The 19,684-nt window shown below is 34.4% G+C and overlaps 3 protein-coding genes across 3 annotated transcripts; 1 reads left to right on the plus strand and 2 right to left on the minus strand.

The window, feature by feature from the left end:
* Positions 1-587: 587 nt before the first annotated feature.
* On the minus strand, positions 588-1,957 carry LOC129569844 (C-type lectin 37Db-like). Its single transcript, XM_055449026.1, has 4 exons — positions 1,689-1,957; positions 1,496-1,566; positions 1,079-1,187; positions 588-974 (listed from the first exon to the last, which is right to left on the minus strand). Exons 1-4 carry the CDS (start codon positions 1,729-1,731, stop codon positions 733-735), a joined length of 465 nt encoding a protein of 154 aa, XP_055305001.1. The 5' UTR covers positions 1,732-1,957; the 3' UTR covers positions 588-732.
* Positions 1,958-2,828: 871 nt separating this feature from the next.
* LOC129569879 (perlucin-like) lies at positions 2,829-3,839 on the minus strand. The gene is made up of 4 exons (XM_055449081.1): positions 3,596-3,839; positions 3,425-3,510; positions 3,222-3,330; positions 2,829-3,155 (listed from the first exon to the last, which is right to left on the minus strand). The coding sequence occupies exons 1-4, from the start codon at positions 3,642-3,644 to the stop codon at positions 2,944-2,946; spliced, it is 456 nt and encodes a 151-aa protein (XP_055305056.1). The 5' UTR covers positions 3,645-3,839; the 3' UTR covers positions 2,829-2,943.
* Positions 3,840-8,791: 4,952 nt separating this feature from the next.
* LOC129569836 (uncharacterized) lies at positions 8,792-12,795 on the plus strand. Its single transcript, XM_055449015.1, has 2 exons — positions 8,792-9,274; positions 10,419-12,795. The coding sequence occupies exons 1-2, from the start codon at positions 9,237-9,239 to the stop codon at positions 12,277-12,279; spliced, it is 1,899 nt and encodes a 632-aa protein (XP_055304990.1). The 5' UTR covers positions 8,792-9,236; the 3' UTR covers positions 12,280-12,795.
* Positions 12,796-19,684: the final 6,889 nt, after the last annotated feature.

Here is a 19,684-nt window from a genome sequence, read left to right on the forward strand (position 1 = left end):
GACCAACAATTATGTTGAAGCAGAGACAAGTTAACACTTAAAACTCATAGGCATAACTGACTTTCGTGTACCATTTGTTGACCTATTATATCCAGTTCTGACCAAGCAAGTGTCGAAGAACAATGTGACTGACTTCGTTCGATACATGTGCACAGGTAGTAAAGTGTACAAGTTGTATGTTTGTAACAAAATGCGAATTCGGAAGATATTCAACGAGACATTGAACGATTAGCCAAACAATGGAATTTGTTATGAAGCTCGCCAACTCATGTTATATAGATGAGTCGTTTAAGACGACATAGAATCGACTGGACACATAAAGCATCACAACCATAAAGATGCGTACCAGACATTAACATTAAGTTGAACTGTGTTTGAGGAAAGAATTATTATTTTAAGTCATTATCTCTCTGCATGGATCAATTAGGTATCAAAGATGAAGACACTCAGCGGAACCTGTAGTACTAACTGAAATTGCAGTCTAGTCACATGAGATGTTCATTTGAAGTTCAATTTGACAACAATATTTATCACAAAGGCTGCAACAAAAAACGAGGAAATTATGAGACGGATTTGAGACGAGACACTTAAATGAAATCGAATGCTATTTTATTTTGATCAAATATGCACACAATTATGACTGTCTAATGGACAATATTTTCAAATTACATTCAAAATATAGAAATGTGTTGATTACACAACATTTCTACGGGGAAATACTCTAGTTTGTTTCTATTGTGGGGTTAAATTCGTTGGTCTTTCACATATAACACGATAGATGTCATCACAATCATCATTGGACCATTTTAAATCAGCAGAGTGCCAGAGTTCAATGCAACGTCTACCTCCATAGTAAGTATTCGGCTGATTTTCTGCCCAATCAGTGAAAAGTAGTTTCTTGCCCGTAGTCAACCAATAGTATACCGTATCACCTAATTTAGTACCGGATGTCCAGAAAGTTTCATCCACGGTGCCTATCAAAAAAATTGAAATCGAAAAGGTATGCATTAAACTTAACAAAATTATTATAGATGTATATATGTTCAAATGAAATGGTTTGACAGAAATATGTGCTTACCAAGATCTCTGATCACTTGCTTCACTTTATCACTTTCTTCTTTCGACGAAATGCTCAATAAATGCATACCAATAGCGCGGCAATATGCATTAGCCTTATACCAATTGGTCTGAAAATGTGAATATGTTTCAAGTTTGCAAGCAAAAAAAAATGAGATTACCGTGAGGGGGAAATTACTTGATTCTTAACAAAAATCGTAAATGTTGTGAAAGTATATCTTGAGAGTAACGAAAATGTTTCCATAGCAATTAAAAATCATATTGTTACTTCAGAAACAACAAAATCAATTCAAAAACAGTTTTTCATGAAATAATTTCCTCCTTGGATTGATTACCAACAACCTTGGCTTTGATTGTATGTAATTTAATAACTTTATTTAAATAATATTGACATTATTGAGCAAATCTTCATATTTACCTTAAAAAATGGTTCTACATGATAATATTTTTCATCTGTCTGATTCGTAATAGAAGAACCAAAAATGGAAACTGCAAAAAAAAACAGATCGGATTTATTAATTCACACAGTTGATGAAACATAAAGAAATGAGTCCAAACTTCTGGAGAGTAGTCTCAATTAAAGAATTGCATATTGGCAATTTCATACATACCGACTCCTGCCAAAGCAATGATGAAGATCAAATATAGCTTCATTTTGCTCTCCTCTTCAAAATCGATGTCTTGAAAAATTTTCGAATCAATTTACGTTTCACTTAGACAATGACTAATTTAAATAATTCGTGGCATAAAATGCAACTGATTTCAGCTCGAGCATTGAAGCGTTTTTATATCTGTTTCCTATGAAGGCATTTTCGTTTACAACAATGTATGGCGGTTTCCAAAAATTGATATAATGATGATTCATCTGACAAGAAATATGATTTGTGCTTTTAATTATCTCATTTCAATATTAAAATGGGATTTGATGTGGCTAAATAAATGCGTGAATAAGCAAAATGATTCTTCATTGTAAATGTACTCAATTTAAATAGCGTTTTCATGACAAGCTTTATCACAAAATAATCCCAGTCGAATAATCCCCGTTTTTTCTTCACAATGACTCATTCCATGCTTCATTCAATAACAGAATGAATCACACACATTTGTAACGAATTCACAACGTGCTACTGCGTTAATGTTATCACATAGTTCTGATTCATGTTCGTGACAGATAAAAAACCCCAATCATTTTACCATTTCAAGTAGCAGTGATCCGTTAAAAAGTTCGTAAATATAAATGAAAAAAAGTAAGTCAAGTAAATACAAAGCAAAACCTGGAAATATGGAATATAAGGATGAGCTACATACTTCCATAAAAGCCTCATTGTCATGGGTTTATTTAATGGTTATCATTTCGACATTTCAAAATTGGCGCGATAATTTATTTGTGGTCAAACATCAAATTATTTGTTTGAAATTTAATGGAGAAGATGTATCGATGCGTTCAGTGGACGCAATCTTGCCGCTTCTGTGCCACTTTTTTCAATTCCAACATTTGTAGCTTGAAAGAAAGGAATTTCCACATAAAAACAAGTAAATTGTCATATGCAAATGCGAATAAGCATTTCCATCGTGTTTCAGTCAAATAAGTATGGCTACAAAATAATAGCTGTGTTTTTTTTCCAAACTGTAGAATAGATATGCGACGAATTTTTGATGTTGACGCTTCAAGACTTCTGTTGAAAATAGGTAAAAAGAATACTTGAAACAAACGAACAATAAAAGAAATGGATGGTAATTGACACTTTTTATTGAGCTTAAGTATAAATGTTAGATAGACATGTATCAATGATTGATATTGGATTCATACAAAGAAAGATCTATGCATAAAAATGGAAATGTCAGAACGGATTCGTCTCAAGACTACTAGTGGAGCACATCTTCTTCACACATGATATGATAATCGTTAGAGCACGAATTAACATACCAGCCCCAGTTATAAACCGTAAAGCAATCTCCTCTATTATCTGGTTCACCGTAAGCCCAATTTGTAAAATTTATCTGTTTAGCGCTGTCAAACCAATGAAAACGACCATCAAACCTCCTTCCTGAGGCCCAAAAGTTTAAATTGTTATAGCCTAGTCAATATAAATCAAGATTTAATAAACAAAAATAAAATTTTTCCAGTCGCTTGCTACAGTTACCAGCGTCTTGAATTATCTTTCCAATTTGATCGTTCTCTTCTTTCGTTGAAATGCTAATCGAACGCATGTCCTTTAAGCGACAGTACATATTTGCTGTCAACCAGTCACCCTGAAAATTTATTGAATTTTTAAAACCATTTTAAATTAGAATGATTAGTGACTAATTTTAATACGAATGAAACAAACAATGTAAAAAAGTGTACCTTAAACAATGGCAATATGTGGTAACGCTTTTGCATTGACGTCAAGGTGGTCGTTCCCGCACTATCAGTAGAGTTGCCAATAGAAGCTGGCAAAATAAACAAAATATACAAAATTATTTATTTGCAGTAGAAGAATATACAATATAAGGTAAAAGTAGGCTTATAACATACCAGCTGTAGCGATGGTCAGAGAAACCAATGAAACGAAACACAGTTTCATTTTGAATTTTTTTCACAATGTAGAAAATAATTTAAATCAAATAGTCAAGTTTTTCTTTCGTTAGTCAAAAATAGGAAGAAATGTTCGACTGAAATTAATTTCTAAACTTTTGCAGAATAGAAAACGAAACCAATCACTTTGAATTTGTATAAAAAAGAAAAAAAAAATTGAAGACCAAATTTATTTTGAAGCCAAGACAAGTTAACACTTCGAACTCCAAGGTACAACTGATTGTGGTTGTCGTTTTGGAATTCAGGCCTCAATTGTGCTATTATGGTCATACCGTCACGATTCTATGCTCAGGTATTCAGTTGTCTGTTTGTACACATATTCAGAAAATATTGGTCGATAGCAAACTGTTATCATTAGCAATATGCCGAGAAACTAGGGTTTAAAAACGCGTTATTTTTTTCAGTGTTTCCTAAATGAAAAATAACGTTTTTATAACACCGTTTGCGTTATTTGTCGAAACGTTTGTAAACCCTACGAGAAACCTGATTAGAGGTCACAGTCATAAAGATATGAACCAGAGTCCAATTGAAAATTTATTATTTTTCCGCATGCCCGGTCGGACAGTTATCCGAAACACACATTTAGAAAAATAAATAATTAGCAAAAAACGATGTTTTTTTCATTGGATGAGACATAAGCTTAATTTCTGTTCAATGTTACAATAATGGTCATTATTCAATTGAGTTCAATGAAAAATATTCACTGTTGTAGTTTCCTTAGTCTGCATAATGACTTGTACTCAATATCAAAATGTTTCAAACCGACCAAATCTTCGGCTGCTCGCTGGCCATTTTAGGAAATTTCTATGTCTTTTCAATCGACTGACAAAAAATAAATAAATTCATTCTTAATTTGTTGAAAATTTGAACTTTGTGAAAATTTAATAAATAGTTGATTTCTGCATAGCGCATGTAACATATCATATCGTTCACCAATTCAGGAATTTTGGTCTATAATACTTCTTTAAAACGAATTAATGAGCAGAATAATAATCAGTTATTCACATAAATGAATTTTGTTTCATTTTCTCTCTTATTCTCCATTCCAAAAATGGATTTCAAACTATCAAACGAACGAACATTTGCAACACAGAAATCAGAATCAAATTAGAGGCGGTCAACTTCATAACCATTTTGGATTCCAATTGTCAAAGTCACTCATACAAAACAGTCGCTTTCATTGCACACGCACAAAAAAGCAAAGGAAAAAGGTAAGTGCCAAAGACATCAACATCAACATTTTTGGTAATTGATTCGTTTGGAATTTCTTCCATTGAATTCTATGAACTGAATGTTGTTCAGTTTTGATTTCGGATGGATTAAGTAATTTCCTGGTGTTTGATTCAACATTCCTTTAACAATCATTCACGTCTATTAGCAATATTTTGTATTTTGTGTACAGAAGATCATTAAATTCGCGAAAATCGCGTTTGAATTTTGTTTTTCTACCGGAACATTTTTGCTTGTGAGACACTTTTCACTTGAGTTGTCGTGTTCGAATTGCGCCGATAATAAGTCACCATATAGTCGGTCGAAAACAATATGCATTGAATGACACGTCAATGTCAAGCCGATAGAAAATTCCGCTACATCGATGTGGAGTGCCATTACTTTTCTTGATGTAGAGAACAATTTTTGATGACAAATGGAGCAATATTTGAACCCACAGTCAAAATAATGACATTTTTAATATTTTCTTTACAGATTTGGCATTTGAAGTCACGATGAACCCCTATCCAAGCAAAGGTACATGTGGTGGCAACGCCAAATGTAAACACAAGTGTAAAACAACGAATAGAACAGTCGAAGTCAAGGAAGAAGTAGTTGTAAAAGAAGAGCCAAAAGGCAGCGTAGAAATGGTTGGAGTCACAAGAACACCGCGACAGCCATCGGTGACAGGAATAGAAATCAGTGGCGCAGTCAAATCGGAGGCCGAGACCGACAGCGAAATGTACTTCGAATACAATGACGATTATGTGAAGAAAGAGGTGAAGAGTGAGGACGAATGTTTGAATAAGGAAACATAGAACACTCTGTATTGGAGTAAACGTGTGTGCGTTCACTCCAGTTCAGAGCGGTTGTTTAACTTACTAACACATGCGCAAGCTTGGTAGTCACTCAGTAGGGGAAAAAAGACATATACATTTATTCCATAGCACGCTGGTTTGTACCACACTGGAATAAACGTATTGACATTACTCCACTACTGAGTCACTAGCAAGCTTGCGCATGTGTTAGTAAGTTAAACAACCGCTCTGAACTGGAGTGAACGCACACACGTTTACTCCAATACAGAGTGTTCTATGTTTATTCCGTATATGAGCAAATATTCCCCAGTTTCTCGCGCGAATTGCTTGTGTGCATCTCACAAGGCACATTCGAGTCCATTCCGGTGAGAAGCCATTCGTGTGCGATGTGTGCGCTAAATCTTTTACTCGGAAAAGTAGTTTGCGTCGCCATGGAAAAACTCATGGTCTTCGACTGGCAGTTCGTTGTTTGAAGTGTCGACAAGAATTTGCTGAAGAAAACGATAAGATCGATCACATCGATCATATATACCACATATGATTTGTCACATTTGAAGTGTCACATGCGAACCCATATTGGAGTGAAGCCATTCGAGTGTTCGCTTTGTTCAAAAACATTTTCCCGAGATACTTGTCTTCGCATTCATTCACGAACTCACATCAAACAGCTTCCGTTCGCCTGCTCAAAATGTGGTCAACGATTCGCTGAAGAAAGCAAGAAACAGTCGCATGAGCAGCGATGCAAATGTCGACGATTCGAATGTTTCCAGAAAACCACTATGATGTGCCATATGCGACCAAAGCACACAGGTGAGAAGCCATTCGAATGAGCTATTTGTGGGATGAAATTTTGTCTGAAGTCTCATCTAAAACGACATTTGGCCACACATGCAAAGCCGCGACCAATTCGTTGCTCCAAATGCAAGAAACGATTCCCGGAAGAAGGCAAGAAGAATGCGCACGAAGGGCAGTATGTTCGCCGTCTTCATCAATGTTATCTGTGCAAAATCAACACAAGTCAATCAACAAATCTGAAAAACCACATGCGTGCTCAACACACCGGAGAAAGACCATTTCCATGCGAATTTTGCGAAACTCGTTTTGCACACAAATCCAACGCTGTTTGCCACATGAAACGCCATCATGATCCGAAGAGCTAAGCCACTTGTTGCCATTAAAATCACAAAAAGTGCCAATTCAAATGGGGTTATCGAAACAAAGGTGGAAACAAACTTATGAACAGGATCAAATCTAACGATAACATAATTCATTTTCAACAAATCTGAGCATTGATTGAATCAAATCATCAAATAAACAAAACGCCCGTTTCTTCTATTCAAAGTTCATGGACTTTCATATAAACGAACCATGTAATCAACAGACAGCCTTTTATCGCTTGATCATTTATGCTAAAATTATTGTTCGTTGAATTGGATCCAATGAAGTGTAAAATGAAAACAAAAACACTTAATTATGTCAAACTTGTAGCAATAAAGACATTCAACCTTTGAATAAAAATCGAAATGCGTTTCCTATTGAATTTTCAGGATTGCGATAAATAATGAATGTTTTCTAAAATTCAATGTTTGATTCATGAACATTATTCGTCGTGGTTTTCAATATACGACCAACAATCGTCGACCGTCTTTTATTGTTCACTAAGAACGGAACGTCCCATTACTTTGAACTACAGATAGGATCTTGATAGAATAACATTGCTTGGATGAATCTTGTCCTTGTTGAATAAATAAATTAGCATAAAAACTGATCTATCGAATTTAAAGATAATATTATTGATTAATCATATGAACCATATAAAATACTCTAGGATTATGGAATATATTTCATCCATGACATTTCAACACTAAATATTATTCGGTGAACATTCGACTCAAACGGAATCAGAAAAGCAATGATCTCAAAACTTACTTATTAATCTAAAACAATGCAACGGCTTTCGAAGCAAATTACAAAGTCATAATTACACAAGAAAGAGCGTACCTCAAACGAGTTTCACGATAGAAGATCAGTTTTATGCATGGTCTGATGTGTTCGCTGAAGTGCATAGCTTCACTTAATTAATTGCTGTAATAGAAATATTGTACTACATTGAGCTATCACCAGAGATGCTTCATACCGGCAGAGCTCCAATTGTCTGTTCTGATGAAACTTACTCATTTTCATTCGCTTCTAATCAACAAAATTCACATTGAGTCAAAGATCGTGTGGGTGGATTGTGAAAACGGCGACATTTTTTTTGCATTTGAACTCTTTTACGAAATGACCTACACCTATGATTAGCATCGAACACGAAGTGATTCAGAATAAAATGTGTCATGAGAAATTGGCCGAGCGCCTAACTAATAAATCCATTATAATTATTACTAGAACATTGGGTTAAACAAAATGCACTCAACAAAGCAAACCGCTCCGAGCAATTCATTGCTTCAGAAGCCCATTCCATTCATGTTATGCAAGCTGGTCTGTCACTTTCTACAGCAATCGAATTAAGAATATCTCTTAAATGCGTTAATTACGCGGCTCATGCGTGCTATGACTAAATGGTTCAGGTTCAATGAATGAACCGAGAGTGCAAAGAGATAATTGGCAGTTGGATGAGCCTATCCAAAAAGATCCACTGATAACATAATTGGCATTTTTATATCGAATTCATTCATATTTCGTGTAAAAAATTCATTCACTTCGTTTTTTTGTGTGCGGGCAAATAAAAGTCTCTTTCATGTTAATGATTTTGATGCTGGATATCTGTGGTCAATAGTCTGTTTCGACATATTGAATACGACATTTATTTTAAAATTCCCATCGATTGTTTTCCAAAGCCCCCATCAAAATAACCGATTCACATGCCGCGATTTACTTCTCCTTTTAAGGCAAAAGAGCCGATACTCAACCATTCGATCAATGATTGAACGATTTTATTGCGTTCTGATTCACACTTCGTTGACGTCGCACGAGCGATGCTTTAATTTTTTTCAATTGTTTTTAATTAAATCGTTTTAGCATCAACGGGCGCGTGTATGCTCATCAATTCATGAATGAAATGTCGAAAAGCATGAGATGTTCCGTATTCAGTGGACATTACTCACATCATCTGAGTACTACAAAAATTTGTTGCCGGTGGTCAAGATTGATACATTTTTTTTGTACAATCATTGTTTTGATTACAAAGAGACTTCGTATCGCTTCGGTCGGAGTGACGATTTAATTTTGATTTGGGCTCGAGCACACACTTCGAGACATAACGGTACTACGTCACTGATAAGGCGTGAATGCCAGGAATAGTAAGAATATTTCGAAGAAGTCTCTTAGTCAGTGGTTCTTGGTCGGCCTTTGAGTTGACCCCTTTCGATTAGATGAATCATTGAGGTAGCCACTGGAGCTATTTAAACAATTGAACATAATTCATTGGGAGTATTCTTCAACTCAGTGCGCAAGCGAACACATCTCGTTGTAATATGTGAGCACAGTTCACACTTACATTCATACACACGATATAGTTTTATTTCTACGGCTTAAGTGCAATTCATCAACGAATGGCAGCTTTAATTTTTAGAATCTTTCTTATTTTTGGGTAAGTAACGTTTTATACAGGAAATATTTCACACGCAATTAAAAGTTTGGTGGAGAAAATTTTCGAGTGCTTTTGGTGGAATTTTCCAAAGTGAAAATAGTGTAGTTTTGAAAGATGAAGTCTTTTTTGTAAGAAAATCATGATAAAATCAACAAAAACTTTAAATTGTGCAAAAGAAAGTGAAAAATTGTGCGACGAAAATTTTCGACGATTCAAAAGTTTTCATTTCCTGAATTTTCCAAAGAAAAATCTTGAAAACCCTTGTGGAAAACAAATGACTGACTGGCTGTAACTGAAATAGACTAATAAGCGATTTTGTATGAACAATAGTCGACTACGATTAAATTTTAGCCAGTCACTTAATTTGAGACGTATTTGACTGCAGTCAATTTGTGATTTTGACTGTGATCATTGTTTTTGTTCTGGGTAATCACTTTTAGCCAGTTAAATATATCCTAAAATAATCGATTGAATGATCAGTTAAAATATTTCCACATGGGAAGTCGTCGTCGGAAGAAAATTTGTTCGAGGAAAATGAATTATCGTACACCCAATTTTTAAATGAACAAATTGATTTTTCTTCTTACGAAAACACAAAAGATGTGGCAAGAAGAGATTAAGAAAGTTATTTTCCTTCACTGATTTTTTCTTCAATTTTTTTTTCGATTTGATTGAATCCTCTTGGAAGAGTTTTCCAAAAATGAAGAAAAAATCACATGCCTTGTTTTTATTGTCGACAATTTGTGCTTTATTACTCAAGAAAAATCCAAGTAGACGAAATTGCTACGCTTACCAAGTAGTATTTATATTGAAGTTTAAGGCGTCAAGTAAGCGCCAAAACTACTTGAAGTACTAACATGTTGAATCGAATCAAACCAAATTTACTTCAAGGCATTATTCTATTTCAAGTAGCTTCGACGCTTACTTGGCGCTTTGAATTTCTATATAAACGCTAAGCGTAGCAAAAATCTACTTTTACAAGCGCCAAGAAAGCAATTTCATCTACTTGGATTTTTGGTTGAGTATAATGTTAGAAGTGCCGACAATTCTACAGTGTATCTGTATATATGTGTGTGTGTCCTTCGAATGTTTTCGCGACAATTGTAACTTCATTAACTCTAACCAATTTCATTTTCTTTTCCAGATTAAGTGCGACTGTCATTCGTGCAAGAATCCTTTCATCGGATTTTGAGCAATATGAAATCGACGCTAGTTTGGGTTTATTTTTCGAGGAGTTATCCAATCTTCAGCTGTACCATTCAGAATGGACGTTTGTGACCCATGTAAACTTATCGTACTTCACTTCGGAAACAGCGCATCTAGAGCAAACCGTTCAAAAAATTCAGCAATTTTGTGACAAAGTCAGGGAAGAGTTCGTTTTACCAATTCCAAGTTCATATTGTGATCACACCGTACCGCTGCTGCAGAACTCATTGGAAGAAATCAGAGAGTATAGCACCAAATGGTTTATGAATTATGAATTCCAAAGTGAGCCACGATACGAAAATGAGTTCCGTGGTGTGCGTCGCAAAAAGCGTGGCTTCTTGGGATCGATTACAAAGCAACTATTTGGCACATTGTCCGAAGATGAAGGCAGTTTCTACATGGAGCAGATCAACGCATTAAAATCGGAAAATTACAATCATCTTCTGCTTGCCGAAAAACAGACGACATTATTCAAAGAGTCGCTAAAAGTACTAAACAACACGATACATTCGCAAAATGTTCGAAGTTCAGCGCTGCAAAAGCATTTCGATGATCTCAGTTTTGTGTTAAAAAATGCAACGGTCGAAGCGACGATGGCACAAGTGTCTGGTGTTTTAGTGGGTAAATTAAGTGAATTAATGCATTACACATCGTCCATAATAACGAGTTTCCGTGAAAAGCAGCGATATTTCTTCGAAGCGATCACAACGAAATCGAAAAGTTTCCAATTGATTCCGCCACAGCTGTTTCTGAGTGAATTGGAGCGAGTGAGTTTACAAGTTGCGCGCGATGGTCTCTTCTTGCCGATGGCGTTGTCTGGAGAGAATTTAGCGAAATTCTATCAAATCACAACGACCGAAGGCCGGATTGTAGACAACAATCTCGTCGTTCGCTTCTCGATTCCATTGGTTGAGAATAAAAAGTTCACTTTATTCAAAGCAACCAGTGCACCACGTCGAAACGATACAAACGAGCAGTTTCATTATATTGTTCCGCAAAATAAGTACATCGGTGTGGATGAGTACAAAGAAAATTTCGTCACTTTAACACTCGACGCGTTGAAAAATTGCCATCGAATCGCAAGCAACAGTTTGGTGTGTAAACAAACGTTCCCAGTGTTGACGGCAAATAATCACATTGGATGTGAAATCAATTTGCTGCGCAACATAAACATGACAACCGCTTGTGATTTTCGCACGGAAACATTGAACGAAGAGATTTGGACGCAACTACAATCGCCGAATACGTATTTGTACACATTGCCAAAGGAGAAAACGGTTGTTGTCACCTGCCCAAATTCACGGACAACAATCACGTTACATGAAACTGGTGTCATTTCCGTGGCCTATCGCTGTCGCATCAAAACCGATCGCATGGAAATCGTCGCATTCCAAAGCATTGAATCGAAATTATTACGGAATTTCACCGCTGCACCCAGATACCGCTTGAATGTTACATCAGAAATTGGAAATGCTAAACGAAAGAGCCCACAAATTCCAATCTTGAAACTGGTGCTATCGAATACTGAAGATATTGAAAAACTTTTGGAAATGAATGGAGACGTCGACGAACTTCAAATTCAAAATGCAATCAGCAAAGCATCAGCCATGAATGTTTTGAATACCATTATGGAAAACAACCAAAGTATTGGACAGATTCTATTAGCCATCGCTATTATCATCGTCGCAATTGCAATTGTCTTCATTTTCATTAAGTACAGCGTTCTCAAAACAGGGAACATCCTCATTTGCATCGTTTTAGTCGCAATTGCTACCACAACCGTATTGTATTTTATCTAGTTTTTTTGGACAAATTGAGACTTTGACATATATATATGTACTGCCCAAACGATACCAAAGAAACGAAGCAAATTTTTATTTGTGAAAAGAACGATTTATTTATTTTATTTAATAAGGCGAAATTTTTATTTATTCTAAACGCGATTTTTTTTTCATTGAAAAATGTTTTCAGAGTTTAAGAAAATGTCCAAATTTTGAACTTAAGTAAGAAATGTTAAGTTTACTTGCGTCCGAAATGTTTATTATTATGTTTAGGTTCATGGAAGAGATTAGTTTTAGAGAAGAACTGTTTTTTTTTAAATTCAGTATTTTATGAGATATGTAATATGAAGATCGAACTGATTTTTTAACACAAATTGTTAAGTTTTTTCACGAAATATGTTAGTTTTTCTTTAGAAATGGTAAATTTTCAAGGAAAATCATGTATTAAGATTTGACTACAACATTGAAAATGTAAATAGAACAAACCCTACTCTAATTTTATCATTAAATCACTCGAATTTACTTTTATATAAACTCTGATTTGGTTTTTCTTCACTTCTATATCACTTTATTTGCATTTGATATCGTCAACTTTCTGTGGTTTTCAGTTTCTTCTAAAGTATAGCCAAGTATAGCCAGGTCTATATAAAAGAAACTATGAACCGAACGCATGCGTTCTACTTCAAATGGAGCAAAAATTGAAATTGTTTTCTTTAATTGGATTCATTGAATTTCTCGCGCTTCTGAACAAAATGTAAGTAGCCCATGTATTAGCTTAAAATTTAACTTTCTTTTCCTATTTTTTAACTGTTTGTTTGCACACATGCTCAAAAGATTCAGAAAAGTCGAAAACTGGACGAAGAATTCAGGAGGAAAGTGTGCAACTTCGGAAGCATTAATAAGTTTATTTGTTGATATTAAAATATATCCTCGCTCGTTCACTTGCTGTCGCCGGCTGTGATTAAAATGTATCGAGTTTCGTTAATTTATCAAATGTTATTTAAATGGAAGCGGCTTAGAATGGGAAGTAGAAACAAGTAGATTGGCTTTAGATAGAGTAGTTCGGAAAAGAATTTTCAGAGGTTGAAACACTGATTCAAAAACTGACCAGACACCAAAAGGTATTCATGACCTTTAAATGTGTATTGTTGTTGTTGTTGAGTTTTGTTTGATTGAAACAGAAAAATATTGCTTGAAATTTTCCTTTTAATAAAATTGTCCAATTGTCATTGTAAAAATCTTCAAGCACATTTGAAAGAACAAGAATTTTGTTTCTTCTCCAAATGTATTATCGTCGTCAATTACACATCGCTTACTACACGACACTAGTGAGAGTGTATGAAATCATTTCACCAATTCAATTAAAAATTTTAAACGAAAGCCGCATACCTTAAAGTGTTTGAGTTGCAAAGATCAGTTTTATTTCTTTAATTAAATGCATTGCTTCACATCACAAACGGTCTCTTAATTAAGACACATAGTATATATCGAAATACTGCATTCCATGGTGCCTTACCGCGAATCAAATGAGTACTTAACATATGCATTGAAACGTATTAAATTATTCTTGGTGATGAAACACAGTTAATTCGAATATACTATCACAATCCAGTTTTTTTTTTCGCGTGGGTGCTGTTGTCGTAGCTAGAAAGAAACTATCATTTTTGCATTTGAACTTTTTTCTCCCAAAATGACCTACGTCGAACTGCAAGCCACAATTGAAACATGATTCACTCGTGAGAGAAATCAAATTCGTTGGAATAAAATGTGTCATGTGAACTGATCCTTCAAATTATTCACACTTTGAAATGTACAAAATAGTTAACTCGATGAAAGAATAACACTGACTTAATTCAATGTAAATTTAATGCGGAGTTCAATTTTTGTAAAATTTTCAGCAATTTCCTTTGGTAACTCCAGTGTGAGAAAAAATCCTTTGAGCAAATATTTTTTAATAGGTAACACTGAATATTATTTTGAAAAGGTGTCCTATAATGAAGTTGATATCGATCATTTTCTATCAGAAAAAAATATATAAAGAAAAGTTGCAAGTCTTTTTTACAATTCTATTGATGAAACATCCAATTGCTGATAAAATTTCCGAAGTAAATGTTTCCATTTAATTTCAAAGTTCATACATACAAATGCAAGAGCAAATGTGTCCATTTTTTTTACTATAGCGAAGCTGAAAATATGTTTTGATTTCAATTGGCACGTTTTACGATCTAAGAAAATTAGGTACTGTCGTTAGAAAGTCATTAATCATTCCGATAAATTCGATTAACTTATCAAATTCAATAAATGTATGATTTATAGACATTCCGAAGGCCCTTTGAATACAGCTTAATAATGTTATTAGGTCGTTATACAATGTACAAAACAGATTCAAATGAAATCACACCATGTTGTTCCAGTGCAGTGTTGAACTTGTCCCATAAACCTTATTGTCGAAAATCAGTTGTGCTCGTTGTGGTGATCAATTACTTCATTGTTAATGACCCAGAAGTCAGTCGGGGTCAAATCGATCCATAACCAATGCATAAGCCGTATCAAATCTGGAATTTACATCGGTTGTATCTTATCAATCGAATTAATGCAGATGAAGATATGGGTATAAGCTGCTCGTTCATCTATGCATCGACCCAATTTTCTCATCGGAATTCAAATTGCATTTTTAACCTCTCATAAGAATGGGCATTTGGTTTACAACCAAAAATGTGATACAATTTGAATATCAAATGATCATAAAAGTGTTATGAAAGAAATCAGATCAAACCAATGAAATACAAGCGAGCATTAATGCATTTACTGACTTTCGTATGATGCATTTTAAATGCGTTCGAATATGATTTGGTCTTTATTTCGCATGAAAATCAGAATAGGTTTATAAAAAAAATTTAGATCAAATTATTATTCAATTAAAGGATTGAATTTCAATCATTGAACCAACCTGTGGATTTTAGTCTTGCAGGTCGAAGATTTCTGATAGGTATCAACGACAAAGTTTGAGTTTTTGAGAAAATTTTCAACTTTGTCATGGGCATTTATCTGAAATGTTTATTCTTCTAAACATAAAATCACCAAAAATCATTTAAATTCTCAATTATTCAATTGAATAACATTCGATTTGTGAAAATTGCACTAGAAAAACCAGAACATGAACCGTTAACTTTGTTCTTAACCGAAAACAAATTCAATTTGATTCTCTTCCTCGAGTTAAATATGGCAAATGGTGTTTTTATCAATTAATATATTCTCATGTTTGTACGATTTGTATCATATAAATCGTATCTCAAAAATCAAAATTCGCTCCTTCATCAAAACAAATCAAATCCTTAGAAAAACGTGTCATTTCAAAGATATTAGTCATCATACGGACTACTTCTCTATTTTGAATTCCCATATTTAAATTGAATCCAATTAAATTAATTAAGGAGATGAATTGTTTTTCAGATGGATCAGTTGCTAGTGTGATTTGAATTAAAACTTGCGAAAAGGAGAATATTGAACTTATTCGCTCCAGCGCCATCTGTTGTAAGTACAAAGAACCGACAACTTTATTGCAAGTTCCACGATTGGGAGGGGAAATTATCGAAGTTGGTGCAGCACAGAGTGCTTTAGATATTCTCCTTGATGGTTTTTCTCCGTATTATTGTAGAAACAATTTTGCAACTGTCGGTTAGTTGAATTATGTTATGAATACTCGCTTTTAGCTAGTTCATGACATTGATTCCAGCAATGGTTTGAATAATTGAGGAAGATCAACGCACTCTTGACACTGAGCATTTGAAGAATCTTCATTGGTTTTTCATAAAACATGGACAATTGTTGCCATTTTGCCCATAAACAGATATAGCCAAATAGAATTATTTGGTTTGTTTATAAGAGTTAACCGAAAAGAGTGTACTCTGTGAGTATGATTAATAAAGTCTCCCGTGTGAAAAAAATGACTGACTGACTATAACTTCAGTTGACTTTAGTTGATTGAATTTATGTTTTTGTTCTAAGAAAATCAATTTGTCCCAAATGAAGCAACTTAAATTGACTTGTAACTTCAAATGATTTCAGTTAACTATGATATGATGAAATGTCAATCAAAGTTAGTCATTTTTGTCCGAAATTAGTTAACTGACTGGTCAGTTACAATATTTGCTCACGGGATAGTGATGCACTAAAATAACAACTTGAGAGTAAAAATTTAACATATCCTATACTTGATACAGTGTTGCATCACCTCTCAAACGTAATATATGAATAAGAACAAAAATTTATTCAAAGAAATTGTGTGTTCTATTCCCATTTTTCAAATCAGTGCAAAGCGAACTGAATGAGGGATCTCATTCATCTGCAAAATATGGAGGAAGTGCAATGAACTTACGTTATAAAGTATCAAAGTGTACAAATACACAAATCAAAATTTTGATCACAGTAAATTTTAAAACCTGCATGAGCGTTTTCTGATGCTATGTATTTTTTCGGACAAGGTTTTCAACGTTACGAGAAAAATATATATGTCTAAGAACGTTTGTTATTTCAGCCTTTTTCCAGGCGTAAATTACGACTAACTGAAATGATATAGCGAAAAATTATCTTCGACAAAGTTCTAGTGTTATTTGTGTTCTACAACTTTGCCGAAGATAATTTTCTGCTATCTCATTTCAGTTATTCGCAATCCACGCCTGGAAAAAGGCTGAAAAACAAACATACGTTCTTTTACGTCTCACAAATAGACGAGACACCACAGAAAAGTGCAGAAAAGTAACAGTCATTGAAAGTAATGCATTTAAACGATGGAACTATTTGTTCCACGCGCTACAATTTCAAAGTTTTGAAACGAAAGGAGCTCTAAAGGAGTCAACTTGCACACGGTATGTGCGATTGCAAGTGATGAGAGTATTATAAAAGTTTTGAAAACCTTCATCGAAGTAAAAAATCATAAAATTACACTTTTGTTTGACTTAGTTTTCCTAACGAAAGTTAAGGTTGTCTCGGTTTTCAAATCGTAAATTAAATGCAAGGTATTCGCATTAAGCCGAAATCTATTGATTTTGTAATATTTTCGGTATATGATTAATAAATAAGGGGGGATCAAATGTCAAACCTAGTAAATAATAATAATAATTGTCCAACATTTCCACTTTGAATCAATTATAAGACCAATTGCGTTTTTTCTTCACAAATTATACACAAATTCGACAAAAATTTCAAAGTTTTTTAAATCTTTGTATCAAATACGAAGTTTAGAATAAAAGTGAAATGAAATTATGAAGAACAACATATATATCATTGACATACGCAACTTTATTACTGAGCGTCGGAGGAAAATTCACTGATGAAAGGTAAAAAAGTGTTTCATCTTTTCCAAAGAAGTGTAAAAAGAATTTCAGACCATAAAAACGTTTGATTTCCACCTCGATCAGCATACAAAGTATGTTAAATGCTGGCAGAGTAACCCAATAGAGTAAACAGTATCTGGCTGAAAAATCAATACTTTGTGTCGCTCCACGAAATTGGTCGCCATCAAAGGAAACCGCAGAATGCCGATACATGTCACTCCTGAAATGATGCTCATTTTCCTTCACCTTGAACACTGTCATCTGCAATTTTTCCAAACAAAATTAAAATATTTTTTCTCAGAATTTGCACAACTCGGGTTTTCTTCGAAAAGTGTATTCTACATAAAAAATATTGATCCATGCTCTCACAATTCGAAGTAGGCAAACCGTCAGAAGTAGTACGGCAAAATAACAAATTGCCGAAGTAATTTTTTCATTGGAGGTAAAATGTTGAATTACCACCAATGTTCTTATTCGGTAGGTAAATTTGAATTCAGTGGAGAAAAGCCGCTAACAGGGCATTTGAAGAGTGATAAAACACACCAAACACGTATAATTATTGATAAATAAATCTTTTTGATTGTTTTTTTTTTCTTCAAATTTTCATCAAGTGTGTTGCAGCAGTGAACAGTGAATTGAATCTAAATTCCAAATGGCATAAAACATTGAATTCTTAACAACAATCATCTCGAATCATCTTTGCAACACGAATAAAGGCTAATTGAATTTGTTGTTTAGCCTTCTTCGGCTATTACACGATACGATTTGCAACGATTTCTGATTTTGTTTTCATTTTTTGACAATCGGTTGTCATCACACTGAATGTTTCATGCACAATTGTGTTTCCGCACACCAACGTGATCACACACAATGAACGCAACCAAACGAAGTATGTGCAAGGAATTGTCACATCCAAAGGGCACAACAATGCCAGTTGAAATAAATCACAGACAGCTAAATTGGTAGCGAATGCGCTTGGCAAATGAGTGGGCAAAGGTTCGAATTCCATGATGGAAATATTTTTTTTTATCCTTAATGTGTTCATTCTTTTTCGATGGCGAGAATGTGAAATGATGGCTTTTTCCGATGACCGTACTACTTCTGACGGTTTGCCTACTTCGAATTGTGAGAGTGTACATGAATTGAGATGAAAATTCACCTTCAACTTTCTAATTAGTATTTTTCTAAGCAGAAACCAAGGGAAACTCGTCAATTTCTCGGAAATGTCTCGCAAACATTTTTCCATTGAAATCATAAATGAATAATTTACGCATTTTCCAATTTCACCCATTGGATGTGTGCAGTGCTAAGAGTCACTAAAAAGTATTTTTTCCTCATCATTTTTTTCCTAGTTGAGTGCGAAAAATCTTTCGATTCTCCAACTTTGAGTGGGTACTAATTAAAATTGTCAAGTGCTTAGCAAACAAAACAAAGCGTGCCCCACCGAAAACCACTGAACAGACAAAAAAACAAAATATTGTTTTGGAACAAAGAGTTGTTTTCCATGGTGGAATCGGAAAGAAAAGCATTTGAATTGTGGTCGTGCGCGAATCATTACCTGACTTTGTGTATTCGAGTTGTGCCGATTGCTTTTTGTGTTCGCGGTGGTACAATGGCGCAACCGAAGAAGAATATGAAATTGGCTGTTCAGCGAAGTGAAAATAGATCTGGGCGACTAATTGAAAAGTGCGCGCGTATTTTTTGAACGAGAGAGAGATAGAGGTAGATAGAGAGAGAGAGAGAGTGGAAAAAAGAGAATAGAAGAGTCCGCATTGTTGCGCAATATCAGCAAGAAAAACGGTTGTAATTCATTTCAGTGGCTGCTTGAGACGACTTCAAATTCTTTTGTTTTGTGTCGTCGAAGAGAGAGTTTTTGTTGTTGTTCAACTAGAAAACAGTTTTGCTGAATGCAAACGACACAACAACGAAGCGAAAGAGAAAAAAAATACATTGAAAATGAAAAATCGTTGACATAAATTACGGGAAAAATCTTTTGTCGAAAGGAAATATTGCGGTTGGAAATATATATTTGCTTAGTTCTCGATGTCGTTGGCAAATTTTTTTTACGCTTCAGTTTTATTTCATTC

This window comes from Sitodiplosis mosellana, unplaced genomic scaffold (assembly GCF_009176505.1).
Source record: "Sitodiplosis mosellana isolate CC-2019 unplaced genomic scaffold, AAFC_SMos_1.0 Smas_scaffold_46, whole genome shotgun sequence".
NCBI classification, from domain to species: domain Eukaryota; kingdom Metazoa; phylum Arthropoda; class Insecta; order Diptera; family Cecidomyiidae; genus Sitodiplosis; species Sitodiplosis mosellana.